We start from the raw sequence: 18,660 nt of genomic DNA on the forward strand, positions 1-18,660 counted from the left end.
AGCTGTTGGAAAAATAAAAATTAGAAGAGAAAGTAGGTAGAACTCGGGGCAGCGAGTAGCTCAATAGTCGTTGGTCATTAATCTTACTAATTAGGCCTCTCTAAAGCCCCAGAAACAGTAGGGTGAAGGAAGGGGCTGCTGAACTTCTAGCTCAGCCTAGGTCTTTAAGCCGCGGAGTGTCCCTGGGCGTGTCCTCGGACCCATCCCGCGTCTCCTCAGAGCTCCTCATAAATGAATGGGAGAACAATCCCCACCCGCGTCCTTAGGGTCTCGCGAGGAGTGTGGGGGTTCAGGAGGCAGAGACGGAATTCCCAGAGGGCGCCCTCGGTCTCGGCCTGGGCGGTTCGGCAGGTGTCGGGCCAGGCCTGGGCTAACCCGGAAAGGCCCGAGAAGCTTTTTCAGGTGAGTTCTAGTGATTGGCAGCCCAGGGGGGAGGGCTTCGGGTGACGGCTGCCCCGCCCCCTCACGTCGGGCCTGTTGGCGCCAGCCTGGGGGAGGTGGGCGGGTCCCGGGGTCTGCGGCACCCATTGGGCATGGGGGGGGAGGAGGTGCCAGGGAAGGCCTAGGGCTCCGCCCCCTTCTTTGTGGCGACCAATGGGTGCGGCTCGTGGGCGGGGCGTCGGCGGCGTCGGCGGAGGTCGGGCGGCTGAGGTGGCTGAGGTGGCCGCTGAGGCTGAGGCGGCGGGCGCGGCCGGGATGGCGAAGAGCCGCGGAGAGAACGGGCCGCGCGCGCCTGCAGCCGCGGGGAGCCTGTCGGGGACCCGGGAGAGCTTGGCCCCGGGCCCCGACGCCGCAGCCGCCGACGAACTCAGCTCTTTGGGCTCCGATTCAGAGGCCAACGGCTTTGCCGAGCGCCGCATCGACAAGTTCGGCTTCATCGTGGGCTCGCAGGGCGCTGAGGGAGCGTGAGTATCTCCGGGGCTCGGAGCCGAGGGGCCGGCGGCCGGGGGCGGGACCCGCGGGGGGTCCTCGACGCGGACAGAACCGCTCTCAGAAAGGACAGACACGTCTCCCTTCCAACCAGGAACAACCGACCCCTTGTCTCCCTTGCCCCACCCCCACCTCCCCCGCAGCCGGACTGACCCACCCCTAGGAAGGGCCGACAGGGCTCTCCTCACCAGTGCGGGCTGGTCGACAGATACCTGTCCCAACCCCAGCGCTGCCACCCTCGCCTTAGGGCTGGCTGACTCAGCCGGCCCCTGACAGGCTCACAGGTGGCCGCCCCTCCCCCAGCAGGCCGCTATTCTCCATACCCAGCCTCCCACGAGACCCACAGCCCTTGTGTCAGCACCCCACTACCCCCACTTCAGGGGGACACCTTAGGCAGACTTCAGAGGGACGGGCTGCCCTGCCCCCACCGCACTCCGGGCCAGACTAACCCTCACCTCAAGACACACGGACCTCTGGATGAATTGACATTGGTCAGCTCCCTACCACCTTGGGACAGACAGTCCCCCTCATGGAAGTGTCAGAGAGTGCCCCCATCTCCCCCCTCAGAGGCAGGTTTCTCCCTGTCACCAGCAACAGGTGGGCAGGCACTGCCCCTTCCCAGTACCCACAGGATGATGGTACCTCACCTCCAGGACAGACTGTCAGCTGTCTCTGTGTATGCTGTGGAAGCATGCACCCCCTCTCCAAATGCAGTCTGTGGGGCAGGCAAGGAGACAGCAGGGTCCCTGCTCATAGCACACCCAGATCCCCCACACCCAGGCACCCAGCTGGCAGGCAGAGCAATGTGAGGCAGTGGAGCAGCACCTTCCCTCCAAGCAGGGTAAACTGAGCAGCCACATTCTGCCCCCATAGAACTCCCTGAGTCCAGTCCTCACAGAGATCATATGTATGGGTTGGTGATGCCCTTAGGAAAGATGGACTCCAGACCCCACTTCCCATCCCAGCTGTCCTGTCAGGCTCTCTTATGACTTATGGAAGAGCCTTAACCATCTGTAAGATCCCCACCCCACACCCCATAAAGGTCCCTTCTGGGATTTTCCGCAGTCCCAAAGCCTCACATTCACCAGGCCTCCTCCTCCTTTGGAGAGTTGGAGAGAAATGCAGGCCCCTCCCCTAAGGAGAGTTCTCTTTTACCCACTGGATCTGTCTCCTCCAGCCTCTTCCCACTTGCTCACAGCAAGCTAAGGCTAGTCCAGTCCAGGACTCAGAGAGCACCCCTTATTCTGATCCTTCACCCTGACTTGCAGCTTTGTCACAGTTCCCCAGGGATTAGCTTGTGTGAATTGAAGAGCAGACACCAGGGATCAGGGTCCTGGGAGGCATGAAGTCTAGAAAAGTGGGAAAGGAGTTCCCAGTTGCATTTGTGGGTGCTTGGAAGGAAGAGCTCAGATTTGCTGGTGAATTCTGGGAGATAAGAATTCCTACTCCATGCTTATCAGGCAGTTAAACAGGTATCAGGGTACAGAGCAGTGTGATATAGTGGAAAAAGGCCAGGTTTAGGAAGAAATCACTCTTGCTGGCTTTGTGACCTTGGGCAAGTTCCTGAATCTCTGAGCCTGCTTACTCACTGTAAAGGGAAACAGTAATACCTACTCCCAAGATTACTGTGGGGATTAAATAAGATCAAGTATTTGAAGGTGCCTAGCGTAATGCCTGGCTCAAGTAGTGGCCCAGGAAAATGTTGTTTCCTTTCTTTTCCTTCTAAGGGTCTGCAAATTGATGAGAAAATGAGGGCGTACCTCTGGTATTTGTGGACAGAGAGGCCCCAGTGGAAGCACCTCCCTTTGGCTGTAGTCCCCAGCCAAGCAGCCAGACATCTGTCTTTCCCACCCTCCAACCGCAAACCAATGACATCGTCTGCATCATTGGTGTCTGTAGCGCTGGGGCTGAGGTGGGATTCCACGTCCTTCCCTCTCTCCCTGCCTCACTTTCTTGACCCTGTTGATCAACCTAAAATCTCTGGTGTCTGAAAGCTTGGATGTTCCCTGTATAGTTTATATTGTGGTTCAAAAAAAGCCAAAAGTAAGTCCCTGCTCAAGACCATAAAAGAGGAAGTTATGGGCAGTTTCAGGGTGACTGCCCTGAACCCAGTCTCGTGGTTGAGGGCTAGGAGACCATGTGCTATACCAGAGAAGTGAAACATTAGCACTGATGGATGCAGTGGAGATGGCAGGGACTCTGGCTCCAGATTAAAGGTCTGTTTCAGCCATCCTGGGCCAAAGGTTGTTTCAAGACAATCAGTTTTGGCAGTTGCCAGGGGTTAGGGGGATGGGGGAAGAAAGCAGATCAGAAGCTACCCCACTCAGGTGACTGCTAGGTACCTGGCATGAGTAGATCATAAAATCATAGACTGTTAACGCTGGAAGGGATCTTACGAGTTTGACCAGCTTAACCCTAACTTATTATACAGATGAGGAAACTGAGGTCCAGAGAAGAGAATAACTTGCTTAAGATCACACAGCACAGGGGTTCCCTGGTGGCGCAGAGGTTAAGAATTCGCCTGCCGGGCTTCCCTGGTGGCACAGTGGTTGAGAATCCGCCTGCTGATGCAGGGGACACAGGTTCGTGCCCCGGTCCGGGAAGATCCCACATGCCGTGGAGCGGCTGGGCCTGTGAGCCATGGCCGCTGAGCCTGTGCGTCTGGAGCCTGTGCTCCGCAATGGGAGAGGCCACAACAGTGAGAGGCCTGCGTACCACAGAAAAAAAAAAAAAAGAATTCGCCTGCCAATGCAGGGGACACGGGTTTGAGCCCTGGTCCAGGAACATCCCACGTGCCGTGGAGCAACTAAGCCCATGTGCCACAACTACTGAGCCTGTGCTCTAGGGCCTGCAAGTCACAACTACTGAGCCCACGTGCCACAACTACTGAAGCTTGTGCACCTAGAGCCCGTGCTCCGCACGCGACAAGAGAAGCCACCGCAATGAGAAGCCTGCGCACTGAAATGAAGAGTAGCCCCCGCTCGCCACAACTAGAGAAAGCCCACACACAGCAATGAGGACCCAACGCAGCCAAAAATGAATAAATTTTAAAAAGAAAAAAAAAAAGAAACATCACACAGCACATTAGTGTCAGAAGCAGACTTGAACCCAGGGTTTCTGACTCCCCAGTCAGGACCGTTTCCACTGCCTTTACCACCCATTAATATGGCATATGGCCCCAGCAGTAAATCGAGTGCTGGACAGGTAGAATACAAGGTTCCTAGAAGAACCTGTCTGCCCTCACCTTCCCTGGCTTAGGTCAGCATTTTTGACTCCCGAAGCAGTGTGGGAGGCTAACAGGGATGACCCAGCAAGGATAAGGCTGTGTTGTCATTACCACTTCATTAGACTGACGAGCTTCAGGACTGGAACCAGGCTTTTTTGTGTGTGTGTGCGAGGGGGAGCTGCGGCTTGTTGGATCTTAGTTTCCTGACCAGGGATTGAATCCAGGCCCTCAGCAGTGAAAGTGTGGAGTCCTAACTACTGGACCGCCAGGGAATTCCCTGGAACCAGGCTCATTCACTTTTTCCTCAGGCCTGCAGAGAAGTAAATGCTCAATTAATATTTATTGAGTGATATTTACCGGCACACATTTCAAATCAGGAAGCTGAAAGTGAGCTTAGAGATGGCCATCCTTATATGGATAGGTAAACTGAGGCCTAAGAGAAGTGATTAACCTCACCTCTTCAGTCAATTAGGAGCAAAGCCAGGGATTAAACCCAGAACTCCTGATTCCCAGCCCTAGGCCTCTTCTATTTCACCTTGTCTTTTTTTTTTTTTTTCTTTTTTTTTTTTGGCTGTGTTTGGTCTTCGTTGCTGCCTGTGGGCTCTCTCTAGTTATGGTGAGCCGGGTGGGGCTACTCTTTGTTGTCATGTGTGGGCTTCTCATTGCGGTAGCTTCTCTTGTCTGGAGCACGGGGCTCTAGGGCATGCAGGCTTCAGTAGTTGCAGCATGCAGGCTCAGTAGTTGTGGCTTGTGGGCTCTAGAGTGCAGGCTCAGTAGTTGTGGCTTGTGGGCTTAGTTGCTCCGCGGCATGTGGGATCTTCCCCAACCAGGGCTCGAACCCGTGTCCCCTGCATTGGCAGGTGGATTCTTAACCACTGTGCTACCAGGGAAGTCCCACCTTGTCTGTCTTTTGAGCCTACTCTACAGGGAACCTTTGCTGGGCCCACGATGGTCCCTGCCTGCCCTTGAGCAGTAGCCAGTGAGTGGGGAGAGGCAAGAAAGCAGCCAGCCAGTGAAGGACCCTGTGGTGGCATGGGCACAGACAGGAGTGCTGGCAGCATTAGTTCTTTTGGCTTGGCTGGCAGCTGAGCTGGTTGTTGAAGCCCAGGAAAGACTAGAGGAGGAGAAAGAAGTATCCTCAGCAGGGAAGGGTGGGAGGAGTGATGTGATGTTACCATTCCTATCACTTCGGGCTAGGAAGAGCAGACCTGTTTGGTGGGGGGGGTCCCTTCTGCAGCATAGAGGACTTGGTCAGGAAGGGAAAGAAGGATATCAGTTGGATACCAGGTCTCTGGCCTGAGCAAGATGGCCTGAGAGGGGTGGATCCCTGACCTTTCTTTCCTTTTCCTATGTGATTGCCAGGACTGGCCTCCTGAAGCTGGAGTTTCCCACCCAGCTTCAGTCTGCTCAGTGCTTCAGGCCAGATAAGGTGAGGAGCTATGCTCTCTGGGGTCCCGTGGGTGTTGGCTTCCTGTTAGGGGAGAGAGGGATCTGAACTGGGCCCAGGGAGAAACATCTGGAACAGCAATATTGTCTTTTGCTGATTCAGTTCCCCTGTCCCCTGGGCCCTCCACTACTTATAGCCAACTATGGCAGCCCTATGACTTTGGAAATCTTAGAACTGGCTTAATTGACATCCTGATAGTTTGGTCTGTGCCAGTTATTGTTGGGCCAGGGCCCTCCTGACAGGCCAGGGCCTGCCTCCCCTCTTTTCCACCACCTTCTCCAGTTTGTAAGTTCAGAACATCCTCTTTTCTTGAGCTATTACAGTTCCCAGGAGAGCGTGGAGCTGGCAGTGGAGTGGTCCCTGGGTAGTCCATCTGGAAAGAGACAGCTGCATATGTGGAGCCCCGGTCTATGACTCTGGGCCACAGATCCTTCATTTTCTCTCCTCCTTCTCTTCCTCCAGTTTCAAAGGAAAATCCGGTTTGGTAGCCCTGTGGGTGTTCTAGGGCCTCAGACAAGACTTGACTTGGTGAAGGAGGGAGCCAGCACACCAGCTGCTGCCCTGGGAAGGTGCCTGTGTGTCCGCCTGCTAGGAAATCCTAAGCTGTGGGAAAGAGATAAAGCGGTGGGACCTGCTTGATGTTTTGTCCTCCCAGCATCTGGGTCTGAAACAGGACCTTCAGGGGGCCAGTGAGGCCTGGCTCTGGTTCAGCCTTGCAATCTGTTTACACTGCAGTGGGAAAAGAAGGTGCTCTGTGCTCCCTCCTCACCTAAGCTCTGGAGTCTGGCTGTTTGTGTGACCTTGGACATATTGCTTCACTTTTATGAGCCTCAGTTTCTCACTGTGAAATGGTTATGATAATACTGACTTTGCAGGGTTCTTGTAAGGTTTAAATGAGCTGATGTTTGAAAAGAGCCTGACAACACCATAGGTGTTGTCAATGAATGCGCAATGAATGTTCTACCTCCTCATAGAGACTGGAGTAGCTAGCGGTCCTGTCTTTTCATTTCCTACTTTCCATCTCTGGCTGTGATGATGAGCATCATGAGGTCCATCCACTGTGGGCAGGAGTGAACCCTAACCCATGGTGAACCCTTACATTCCCCTGAGAGGGGTGGTTATCCCATTTTGTAGATGAGTACACTGAAGTTCTAAGAAGAAAGCGCCCAAGGCTTGCCAGCTGGTAAATGGAAGAACTGGGACTAGAACCTGTTTCTCAACACTGAATTCAGTGACTAAACCTTGCTAAGGTGGAAGCAGGCGGGGTGCCAGGTGCTCACCAGTCCCTGATGCCCCCACACCCAGAGCAGCAGTTAGCAGGAATCTGGCTACCTCCCCATCCCAGTGTGGAAGGCTAGGCAGGTCTCTCAGTACAGTCGAAGTCCATGGCCAACCAGGCCAGAGAAAGACCCAGTGAAGATCCTTGGGGAGGCCCTGGAAGCCTGGCCAGATCAGGCCTGTTCTAGCCCTCCCATAGGCCAGAGTCTACACTGCTCTTGACCCCAAAATACTGCGTAATGACCATCTGACTTTGATATCCAGTGTGTGCCTTTTGGAAGAAGTGTGTCTTTGTAGGTAAGGCAGGGATTATGTACCCCGTACAGGTGAGAAATCTGAGGCTTGGAGAAGCCTTGCAGTTAGTTAACAGTGGAGCCAGATTTGGGAGGGATCCCAGATCTTCTGACTCTCAGCCCATTGCTACCACAGCTACGTGGACCTGCCCATTCTCTTCCTCACTCCAAGCCAGTTGAACCTCAGGCCAGGATGCATTGCCCACCAGAGCAGAACCCAGTCGTCATCCACCCTTTATCAGTGTCCTAGCTGATCATTCTCTTTATCCTGCTGGCAGCACACCTGACAGGGAAGTGGCCTCCTTTAGCTGGTTTGTCTGCCCCGGCAAATTGCTGCTATCCTGAGCCCAGGGAGGGAGACCCTGGCAGGGAGAAAACTCCTGGCTGCTCTACTGGCAAACCAACTCTCCTGATGCTTGACCTGCTTAGAAGCCCCCTTTCCAGGATTTTAGGGAAGCTGCCAACTTAGGCTTTCCTTTTCTCATCTTTCTCTTTCCCTTCTCTATCCCACCCCACCCTACTCTATTCCATGCTCTGTCCAGTTCCTCAGAGGCTGGCACGGCTTACCTCTTCTCTGCTCTTCATGTAGGGAAGTAGGCAGCAGACTCAGGAGCCTGGGAGAGAAAGCCAAGGCTTTACTTTCACCAGTTTATCCATCTTAGCAGTGAGTTTATTTATCAAACATTTATTAAGCCCCTACTCTACCAGCCTCTGTGACTGGGACTAAGGATACAGAGTTGATCAAGACATCTGTGTCTTGTTGCCCTCAAAGCATTCACAGACTGGTTGGAAAATAGAAGCACAACCAAATCATTACAATATTGAGCAAGAAAGCCTGTAATGGAGGCATGTGGTTGCTCTGGGAATATATAGGAAGAAGAAGCAGCAAGCTCCATCCATAGGAGCCCAGAGAAAAGAAGTGGCCTTTGATCCAGGCCTGAGAAAGAGCAAGGAAGGCCATTCTGTTGTATGGGAGGGGACCCGTGTGCAGAGTCCCCCCAGAAGGCAGCTGTTTGAGAAATGTGGTGTTCCCGGAGGTGACAAGAAGAATGGGAGGCGGGAGGATGACGTGATCAAGGGGAGGGTAGCAAAGTAGGTTGGGCAGACTGTGACTAGCCTTGAATGTCAGACGAGGCCTCCTGTGTTTCATTAAGGTCAGTCTGGTGCTGGCATGGAAGATGGCATAAAGAGGAGCTGGACCACAGGCAGTGAGAGCAGTTGGGAGAGGTTGGGACAGCCCAAAAGGGCTGTAGAGAGGCCTGGAAGAGTCTTGGAGCTATGAGGATGAAGAGGTCAGCAAGTAGGACTTGGTGCCTGATTGGCCGTGTGGACTGAGGGGAACTGGGAAGGCTTTGGCCAAGCTGAAGTGGCCCTAGCCATTCCGGGGCCTTCTGACCACAGGGAAGGAAGACCATCTGTGGCCTTCTTTTGAAGCGGACAGTGGGCTGCTGCTGACTCTGCTTTGTCATAGCCCTGGGCTCCCCAAGGTGCCTGGCATGGCTGGCACGCTCAGGGCACATCAAGGGTTTCTTTGTCTCTCTCCAGTAGGAGAGTGGGTTTGGCCTGGTTGGGAGGGGGTGGGGTGAGTGGAACTGAGCTTTGAGGTCTCTGCCCAGTAAACATATTGGATGGCAAGGAAGGCTGCAAGAAGGGCTAGACTCCTCTCCAAGGAGAGAGGAGTAAGGCCTGAGGGCATGGAAAGCCTACGTTAGGGCAGTATGTAGCTGGGCAGGGTAGGTTTGGGGCTTTTAGGCACAGCCTACGCTGATCAAGGGGAGGCAGATGGCAGCTGAGGGCTGACCTCATCTCACCTTTATTCTGTTCCTGGAGCTGGTGCCTCAGCTGGGAGATGGAAGCAAGTCCAGTGCCTATGAGAAAGTGAACCCCTCAGCCCTTCGGGGCACCACCAGCCATTTCTCAGAGATGATTCTGGCTGGATATGTGGATTTAGGCTAATATGGGAAAGGGTTCTGAACCCAGGGGTCAAGGTGCCAGTGCTGGCTCCACCACTGCCCCTAGTGGTGTGTGACTTAAGCACGTCCTCTCACCTGACCATGGGGCTAATGCTCCCTGCTTTTCATCCAGCACATACTACATCTGCAGCCACGTGCTAGGCTCTGGGGACTTGGTCCTGCCCTCCCAAAACCTAGAGCCTAGCTGGGAAGTCAGACATTCAACAGTAGATAAAGGTGTGGTCTGTGTACAAAAGGATTGTGAGGATCAAATGAGATAACTGGATTAGGAGCATGTGTAAACAAATACTGCTGAACAGGGATCAGGAGACCTGAGTCCTGGGCTTCCCTGGGCCCCTAACTAGCTCTGCGATCTTGAGAAAGTTGCTTAATCTTTCTAAACCTCAGTTTCCTCTGCATATAAACTAAGATAGTTTTAATGGGTGACGTTGAAGATGTCTTCTGCTTCTAACATTCTGAGACTGACCTTGGAGTATATGAAAAGGGCTTTGAGAAGTTTTTTATCAGGTACAACACAAGTGCAAGGGGTTGTCAGGGCACAGCCCAAAAGGCCAATGCTTCCAGCATGCTCTGTTCCTCTTATGAGAGGACCTCTTTTGTCAGACCAGTGGCCCTTATATCTTTGGGAGTGCAGTCAAATCAAAGAATGCTTTGATTTGTCTAGCTCTTTGTTCTGCAAAGTGCTTTCTTTCTCATTGCCTTGCAGTAATCCTTACAGGAGCAATGGGAAGTCAGTAGGGTAAGTTTTATTTTGCCCTGTTTACAGATAAGGAAACCTAAGCTGAACGAGTAATGGAATTGTGCGTAGAAGTCAGGGTTCCTCCTTCCCAATTTTCCATCTTACCAAAGCTTTTGTTGTCACTATGTGGCCTGTCCTCCCTCTTCCTGTCCCAGCCTTAGGACTTTCAGTCCAGCCCCAGGTGTCTACACTTTTCCTAGTAGGCTTCTCAAGTTATTTTTGTTGTTGAGTTGTTATAATGGATGGCGCACTTCCTGTCCCAGGTCTCCACACAGCCCCTCACATATACCCCAAGATAAGGCAGGAGCAGCTGGGTAGTAAGGGCCCCAGGAACATAGTATGGAAAACTCTTGTTCCTCCTCTTCTGTGTGTCCAGAAGCCATCTTTCCTAGCCAGCCTCTTTTGGAGGATGCTGTATATTTCCCTTTCCTCTCTGGTTTCACAAAAAAGGAGAAACTAAATTTGGACCTGGGAGATCCTGGGTTCAAGACACCAGCAGACCTGACTTCAAGCCCTGGCTCTGTCACTTCCTAGCCATGTGACCTCTCTGAGTCTGTAAATGGGCCAGGTGGTGGCATTGGGAGAGGGAACTGGCCCCATGCCAGTTATGGTTATGAGTATTAAGGGAGGAAATGTTGGTAAAGCACCCAGCGCAGTTTATGCCACAAAGTAAGAGTTCAGTGGTACATCGTGGCTCTTATAATTTGAGTGTGAATTATCCTCTAAGGTTTACTTCTGGCTTTTGGCATAATGGTGAGAGAACAAGGCAGCGTGGGTGTGAAGATCCAGACCTCCCTCATGTGCTCTGCCTACCGACCCTTGGGCCTTGGGGGTAAAACGGGAGCCAATCCCACTCAGCTTGTGGTCTGAAGCTTTCTGTCCTGCCAGGGCAGGTTGGGAATCCCCCAATCAGTTCCTCATTGAGTCATTTGGAACAGAGCCCTCAGGTGACCCTGAATTTGAGGACCCTGATGCGAGGGCCTGATCTACTCCTTGGTCTGTGAAGATAAAGCAGAAGTGAGGGGCTTCCCTGGTGGCACAGTGGTTGAGAGTCCACCTGCCGATGCAGGGGACATGGGTTTGTGCCCCGGTCCAGGAAGATCCCACATGCCGCGGAGCAGCTGGGCCCGTGAGCCATGGCCGCTGAGCCTGCGCATCCGGAGCCTGTGCTCTGCAACAGGAGAGGCCACAACAGTGAGAGGCCCGCGTACCACACACACACACAAAAAGCAGAAGTGAGAACAAAAGTGGGTCTCCTGAAAGATTCAATTCAAAGCATGCAACTGTAGGGCTGCCTGGGGCCTCTGCCCTCTTGGGTAGTGGCAGTCACTTGGGGAAGGAGTAAGAGTTTGCTTCATAATTACCACCACCCTCCTGTGTTCCTTGTAGACTTTCATTCTGGGCTTCCTGTCCTGCCTCTGAGTGACCCCTTCCAACCTCCCAGCATAGTCACATGGTAATGCCATTTCACAGAAGAGCTTGCATGGTGGACCATGCTTTCACCAATACCACCTCATTTAACTCTGAAATATAGTTATTATCATCATAATCTCCATTTTACAAAGGTAGACACCAAATCCCAGAGTGATAAAGTGACTTGCCAGGCATCACACAGTATATGGCTCTGAGGTCACTAAGTTCCAAGCTCCCTGGGAGCAAGGCTTGTGCTCACCCAGCCTAGTGGATAGCAGTCAGTGCCAGAGTTGAGTGACAGAGCAGAAGAGCAGGGCCTGAGTATACCTCCCAGAGCTGTCCTCTGCTCACCCTGGACATTGGATAGTTACTGGCTTGCTGAAAACCTGAGTTTCTTCATCTGCAGAAGTGGGGGGAGGTGATAATTAGAGGACCTATTTCATGTGCTTGTTGTCAGGATTAAATGAAATAATTTAAGTGTTGAGCACCATGTCTGGTCCATAGCAAGTACCTGGTAAGTGTTATAACAAACATTCAATTATGTTAATTGAATATAGAATTATAATATTGTAAAGGGCCATCATCAAGCACATCTGGGCTCAGCCCTGTGCTGGGCTTCAAAGAAGATCCAGAGCTGGTATCAGGCCACAGAGGGAGTGCCCTTTATGAAGCACTTTCTGTGCTTGTGCTTTTCCCATCTGATCTCAAGGTAGAGGATAGTATTCCCATCTCAGTGGGGAGAAAACTGAAACTCAGAGTGCCTGAGGTCACAAAGCAAATGAATCTGTCAACACACATTTATTGAGCACCAGCTAGGTACTAGGCTCTGTTCTAGGGCCAGGACACACTGTGGAGAGTGTGATTGGCAGAGCCTCTGTCCCCCAGGAGCACACCTTCTCGTGGAATGCTGCCTCAGCGGAGTGGACAGTCGAGCGGAGGAGCCAGACTTGCTCCACTGGACTGCTCACATTCCCCAAACAAGCCAGGCCCTTTTCCATTCACTTGTGCTTTCTCATACTGGCTCTTCTGCCTGATGTGCTCTTTCCCCTTTCTCACTCTGGCCACTTCCTGTCACCCTTCAAGGACCATCTCAAAAGTCAGCTCCCCTTTAAAGCTTTCCCTAACTCCTCCACCCCAACCCTGAGGGCTTCTTGCAGTCTCTAGCACCTTCTGCCCTTCTAGTTTTTCTGTGATAGCACCTCTGTGTGTGCTAGTTATTTACTCACCCATCTGTCTCCTCTGCCAGATTGACCTCCCCAAAGGCAGGGACTACATTTTATTCAACTTTGTAGATTCAGGGCCTGGAACACAGGCTCTGGAGAGATGTGTATGGAATGTAATGAGGTGCTGATTGTGTTCTGCTCCTGGAGTGGTTAGGAAAGGCTTTGTATAGATGAGAGGGTATTCTGAAGGAGGCCTCAGAAGATGAGTGGGACTGAATTAGAGTTGGGGGAGGGGTGGGAGAGGGCAGCTCAGAGAGAGGGCCATCTAGAAATAGGGCTGGGAAAAAAGAAGGACATGTAGAGGGAATAGGAAGGCCTGGGAGCCAGGGCCTGAGGTTTCTGTTGAAGAAGGAGGGCAGTAGGGAGCCTTGAAGGAGTCTTGGCAGAGATAAGCAGTGAGTCAAGACTAATTTGATAAGGTCTATCAATAAAGTTTAGCAGTTTTGTAAGGATGGGTGAGGGGGGCTGTAATTGAGTCATGGGGGCCTCCAGGTGCCCACAGTGAGATTGTGACCTGAGGACCCAGTTGCTGGTGGGGAATTTCAAGAAGTACTCTGCCCCATAGGGGTGGGGGGTTGGGGAAGGGATGTCTTCTGTTGAGAATAGTTTCCATACCTCTCTGCATTTGTCAGGGAGAGCTCCCCTGGGAGTTTTTGCTAAGGTCTGTGCCTTTCCCTAGCTGAGTGGGGGTTGGGGAGGGGGATTCCTTGCTTTTTGGAGCCAGCAAGGCTGGTGCTTAAAGGAACCATTTCTTGCCTCTGACATGGGGGGGAGGGTGGGGCTGTGCAGAGTGGAGAGTTGGGCAGAGGCCCATGGCACTGAGGCCAGAGAAGGGTGGAGAGAACCTGTTTACCATTGTGCACTGACCCAGGGCTGGAAGGAGCAAAACCAGGGAATTCCTTATGAGAAAGGGAGGCAGGCCCGGAACTAGCTTGTACCAGGAGTGGGGGAGAGTGAAGCAAACCAGACTCTCTGTCTCACCCAGACAGGGAGCCTGGACACTGCCCTACCTCCAAGCCAGGGGTTGCCAGGCCGCAGGAGGGAGCACCAGGCTGCTGCAGACCATCTTCCTTTTCTACCCTGACTCACAGCGTCGCCTTGGGCAGATCACTTACCCTTTGATCTCTAGGCTTCCCTGGCTGTCTGGGGAGTGCGTGGACTCCTTAGGTAACCTCACAGGCCTCCCAGCCCTGACCATCGGCCATTTGCACACCACCAACCCACCCTCTCTTGATTCCAGTTTCCTGTCATTGGTTATTATGGAGCTGGCATAAGAGCTATTTATACTTTAGTCATTACCACCTCTTAGGTTAATGAACTCCAGAGGTTGTTACTCGGTGTGCAAAGTAGGTGAGCCTTTTGTTTATTCTCACTTCTTTTTCCAGCTCTGGGTGGGAGAGGGGAGCTCCCCCATCTTTGTTGTCCCTGGATCTGTGATTGCACATCCATTTCCCAATTTTCCGCACTTTCATCTTGCTCACTTTTGCCATCTCAGCACAGGGGGTAGTGGTTCTCTACTGGGTGATAAAGGAAAAAGAAGGGAATGTAATAGGTATTGAGGCCCTGTTACATGTGGGTCACTTTATATTTATTGGATAGTTTAGTACTCAGTTGGCAGCCTCTACTTCCAGGCTGTGTGACCTTGGACAGATTATCCAGCTGTGCTAAGCTTTAGTTTTCTTGTCTATTAAGTAGAGATAATAAAAACTACTTCCTTGGGGACTTGTGTGCCTATGTAGTGCTTGGCAGAGCTAGTACAGAGCAAGTGCTGGAAGTGTATCAGCTGTTACTGTCTCATGTGGTCTTTACTGCTGCCCTCTGAAGGGGTGGTATTGCCCCCATGTTACAGGTGGGGAATAAGAAGCTCAGAGAGTGGAGTAGTCACAAAGTGGCAGAGCTGGGTCAGAAGCCAAGAGTTACAGTCTATGTGTCATTGAGTAAATGACTTAATCGCTTGGGGCCTCAATTGCTTCATGGGTAAAATGGGGATAATTGTGCCCTGCTGCGTGTGTGTATGGACCAGTCAGATGAGAAAAGGGATGTGAAAGTGCTAGGTAAGCTACAAATACCAGTCACCTAAAGCTACCATTAGCCGGCCACCCACCAGGCTGCATCCTTATACACATCTATTCTTCATTTAAGCCTTATAAAGTATGAAGTATGTGTATGGTCCCATTTGAAGATGAAGTTGAGACTTAGAGGTCTGTCTCCCAGTTGGAGGAGCTGGAATGGAAACCTAGGTTGGTTGGCTTCAAGGTCCCCACTCTTTTTACTCTCTCCCACACTCCACCTGGCCTTCCTGATGGTTGAGATGAGGAGGATCAATCCTGAGGTCTGTGACTTTGGGCCTTCTGCTTGGGCTGGTTTAGAGAGTGAGGCTTGGAGGAGGCGGTTACACTGGTTCCTTGGGACCAAAGTTTATCTGACACCTTTCAATAAAGGGGTCATGGGCAGAGGCACCACACTTGGCTGAGTCTGCCAACTGGAGGGGCTGAGGTGTGCTTGGGAGGAAAGTATTGATACGTGGCTGGAAGGACAAGGCGGAGAGAACCCAGGTCTTGGGTAGCCTTGGGAACTGGTCTTCTTCCTCTGAGCTCTTGGCAGTCTTCAGCTTCTGGGTTTGGGGAGAAGGCTAGGGAACCTGCAGAGCCTGGTGTCAATGGAGTGTCACTGCTGCCTTGGGCCATGGCATGGCACAGCACGACTAAGCCTAGCTCAGCCTGAGAGCCCGACAGACTGGGCTCAGTCACTCTCTGGCTGCCCACTTCTGTCTCCTCTGTGCCTCTCTCCCTTAGGAGGTGGTGGCCGAGGGCGTGCTTGCGAGCTCTGCCCATCCAGCATATTGGCCTCACTGAGCATTGCTACATAGGGGCAAGCCGCTTACTGAGACAGTCAGAACCCTAGAGGAGGGTTTAGACTGTCTCCAGGGGTTTCGGGGCCAGAGATAGAGCTCCACAGTGGCACCTGGAGAGCGTCCTGATTTCCTCACAGCCTTCCCAGGGGAGTGAGAAGCAGCACATGAGTCACTATGGCAAAGGAAAGCCCTGGTTTTGCCACTTAATAGCTTTGGACTTTGCCCAAGTCATACAATCTCTCTGATTGGGTCAAGTTTCTCATGAGTCTAATTGAAATAGTAATTAATCTATGAGGATCTCGATGGGCTATTAGGGGCACAAATAAAATTGCTGTAGGCAACAGTGGCTTGTAGCCCTGAAGGCAATACAGATGAAAATAATGATGTCATGGAGAAAACCAGGCAGGCATCTGTTGAACACCTGTGAGGTACATGGTGGGAGTTACAGAAGTGCAAGACCCAGTCCAGTTGGGGAGGGACAGTGCTGAGCAATACTATCAAGTTGTAATGAAATGCTCATTTCAGACCATGTCTTGATTCATTAGTGATTTAGTGCTGAAATCAATTTTAGGGGATTGTGACCAGCATTAAAAGAAGAAGAAAAAAGAAATAGAATAGAATGTAGGGCTTTCCTGGTAGTGCTGTGGTTAAGAATCCATCTGCCAATGCGAGGGACACGGGTTCAAGCCCTGGTCCGGGAAGATCCCACATGCCGCGGGGCAACTGAACCCGTGTACCACAACTACTGAGCCTGCGCTCTAGAGCCCGTGAGCCACAACTACTGAGCCCACGTGCCACAACTACTGAAGCCCGTGTGCCTAGAGCCCATGCTCCACAACAAGAGAAGCCATCGCAATGAGAAGCCCGCGCACCACAACGAAAAGTAGCTCCCTCTCGCTGCAACTAGAGAAAGCCCGCTTGCAGCAACGAAGACCCAACACAGCCAAAAATAAAATAAATTTATTTTTAAAAAAGAATAGAATAATATAAAAATTGAACTGAAAATATCTGGTGCATTAGTACATGTAGTAGTAAATTGTTTCATAAAATGTATTTTGTGTGTGTGTGTGTGTGTGTGTGTGTAGTCTCAGTCTAAAATGTATTTCTTACTGGGAGTTTCAGTTTAAAAACTTTGAGAAATGGTGTTCTAGGTCAGGATGAAGGTCTTCAGGTTGGAGGACAGCCATTGAGATGTGGGCAGGCATGGAGGCTGCGTGGAAGCTAAGGGCTTGATCTTTGCAGGCAGAGGAGTATAGTACACAGTCAGAAGCCTGGGCTGTAGAGTGAGGCAGGCCTGGGTTTGAATGCAGCTTTATGACCTTGAGCAAGGCACTTAACTTTACTAAGTCTTGGATTCTACTTCTGGAAGATGGATATATATATAAGTATTTTGGAAGATGTTGGTAAGTAGTAAATGATGTACAGATGGTAACTACTATTGCTGCTGTTATTGTTGAAGTTGTCATTTTTATTATTATATTGGGCCCTGAAAGTGTTGCTGTGACTTAGAGAGGGGAGAGGAAAGGGCATTCCAGGTAGGGATGGGTGGGTGACAAGGGATAAGTATGTGTGTGCCTGGTGTGGGGCTGATCTGGCTGAGAATAGTGCAGCCTTAGAAGAGATTATAGATAGAAGATACCAGGAAAATTTGGGGGAATTAAGTTTTAACAGTAAAAACTTCAACAGTAAGGGTGGCTTTACCTAGAGATAATGAGGCTCCATCCCTGGAGGAGTTCCAGCAGAGGCTGGGCCACTAGAGACTGTTCTCATTAGGCTCTTTTGGTTGCAGAGACTCCTTCTGGTCACCTTAAGGACAGAGAGGTTTTCTGAAAGGGTGAGTGAAACTCTCAGACGTGAAGCATCCCCCATGGCCTGTTTGGTTCCTTAAACTCCCATTTGGTCAGCTTCCCTGTCACTGGAAACTGGCTCATGCTCTCCCCCCACTGTTAGGAGGAAGCCACCTCAGGGCCTCTACACCATTATGCCATTTGCAGGGATACCCAGACCCCAACTCCATCTCACGGCTCCCTTCTGGGCATCTTTTGAGGGTCAATTCACAATGCAGGCCATCCAATCGTTTAGGGAAACAGCCTCAGAGAGGGCAAGGGACTGTTGTAGAAGGGATTCCTATATTAGACAGCAGTCTGATCAGATGCCTTCTGAGACCCTGACTGACCAGACTGAAGGGGATGTGAACCTTCTGATTTTTTTTAAAATGGGTAGCCTGCAGCTTTTCAGGCGCACATCCTGTATGTAAAGAGTTTACCTGTAGTTAGAGAGCATGTAAAGTGCTGAGTGCTCCGTTCAACCAGACCTCCAGACCTCCAGTGTCTTCCTTCCCACCCTCTCCAGGTGGGTTAAACTCCTCTACTGTTGGAGGAGAAGGCACTCAAATGACCATATTTCCTCAAATTTTTCCCAATTTAAGATTTTAAAAATCAAAATGGATCTTTCAATTGACATGTACATTTAAAGCAGTGGTGGGTTTTTTGTTTGTTTCTGAGCAGATCTTACCAAATCAGTGGTGTAGTTTAAAATCAGTAGTGTCTTAGAATCCAGGAAATATGGTTGTTTGTTTTGTACCCATTTGAAATTCCGGTTTGAGGTTTGATGTTGAGGCTTTGAAACCACCAAAGCTGTTATCTGGAATCATTTAAAAGAACACAGAACTTGAACGTGTTCCCCTGTGTATTTGTAGTTGGGAGAATGGGCATCTCTGAGGCCCTGCTGTCAGATCTTATCAATAAAGACAGGCTGGAGGGTTGAGGTATCAAATGGGCGTATATTTAATCAGATGGGAATTCTCTGGAAACTGGTAATCTCAGGCGAAAGCCTTGCCCTCTTATGAGCCTCCATTTTCTCATCTGCTCTAGGGAGTGATTGGATCAGATATTATCCACATCCATAACTGCCAGCACTTCCTGTTGACTCAGTGTGGGTACCCCTTTTGTTTAGTCAGCTAGAAAGCTCATCCCCTGACTTGTGTAAGTGAGCACTTTGTAGGTGATGGGAGGGGACCTGGCCTGTGTTGCTGTGCCTTTGGTTTCCCCTCCCTGGGTGTTTTGGGGGCTGCCCGGAGACGTGCATAATTTACATTCCTTTGTAATTTATCTGATCTAAAGGTATGGTCTCAGGTTTTCTCCTATGGGGAGGGATAGGAAGGCGAGTATCCTTGTGCCCTGGTTCTGTCTGTAGGTGGTGAGAGGGTCAGCAGTTCCAGAGGGTAGTAGCCTGTGTCCCTGTGTAGAGGGGGCCAAGTTTGCCCAAGGCTCTTGTCTCTCCTT

The 18,660-nt window shown here is 51.3% G+C and overlaps 1 protein-coding gene across 2 annotated transcripts in view; it reads left to right on the top strand.

Annotated features, from left to right (window-relative positions):
- The first annotated feature begins 622 nt into the window (after positions 1–622).
- TBC1D10A (TBC1 domain family member 10A) overlaps positions 623–18,660 on the top strand; it is a 30,863-nt gene continuing 12,825 nt past the window's right edge. The window contains exon 1 of one of the 2 annotated variants that reach the window (XM_059040901.2): positions 623–905. In XM_059040901.2, coding sequence (XP_058896884.1) covers positions 697–905 — 209 coding nt within the window. In that variant the 5' untranslated portion in view covers positions 623–696. The remainder of the gene's footprint in view (positions 906–18,660) is intronic. The other variant, XM_067014801.1, reaches the window with a different exon arrangement.

Source organism: Kogia breviceps, chromosome 15 (genome assembly GCF_026419965.1).
Source record: "Kogia breviceps isolate mKogBre1 chromosome 15, mKogBre1 haplotype 1, whole genome shotgun sequence".
Lineage (NCBI taxonomy): Eukaryota > Metazoa > Chordata > Mammalia > Artiodactyla > Physeteridae > Kogia > Kogia breviceps.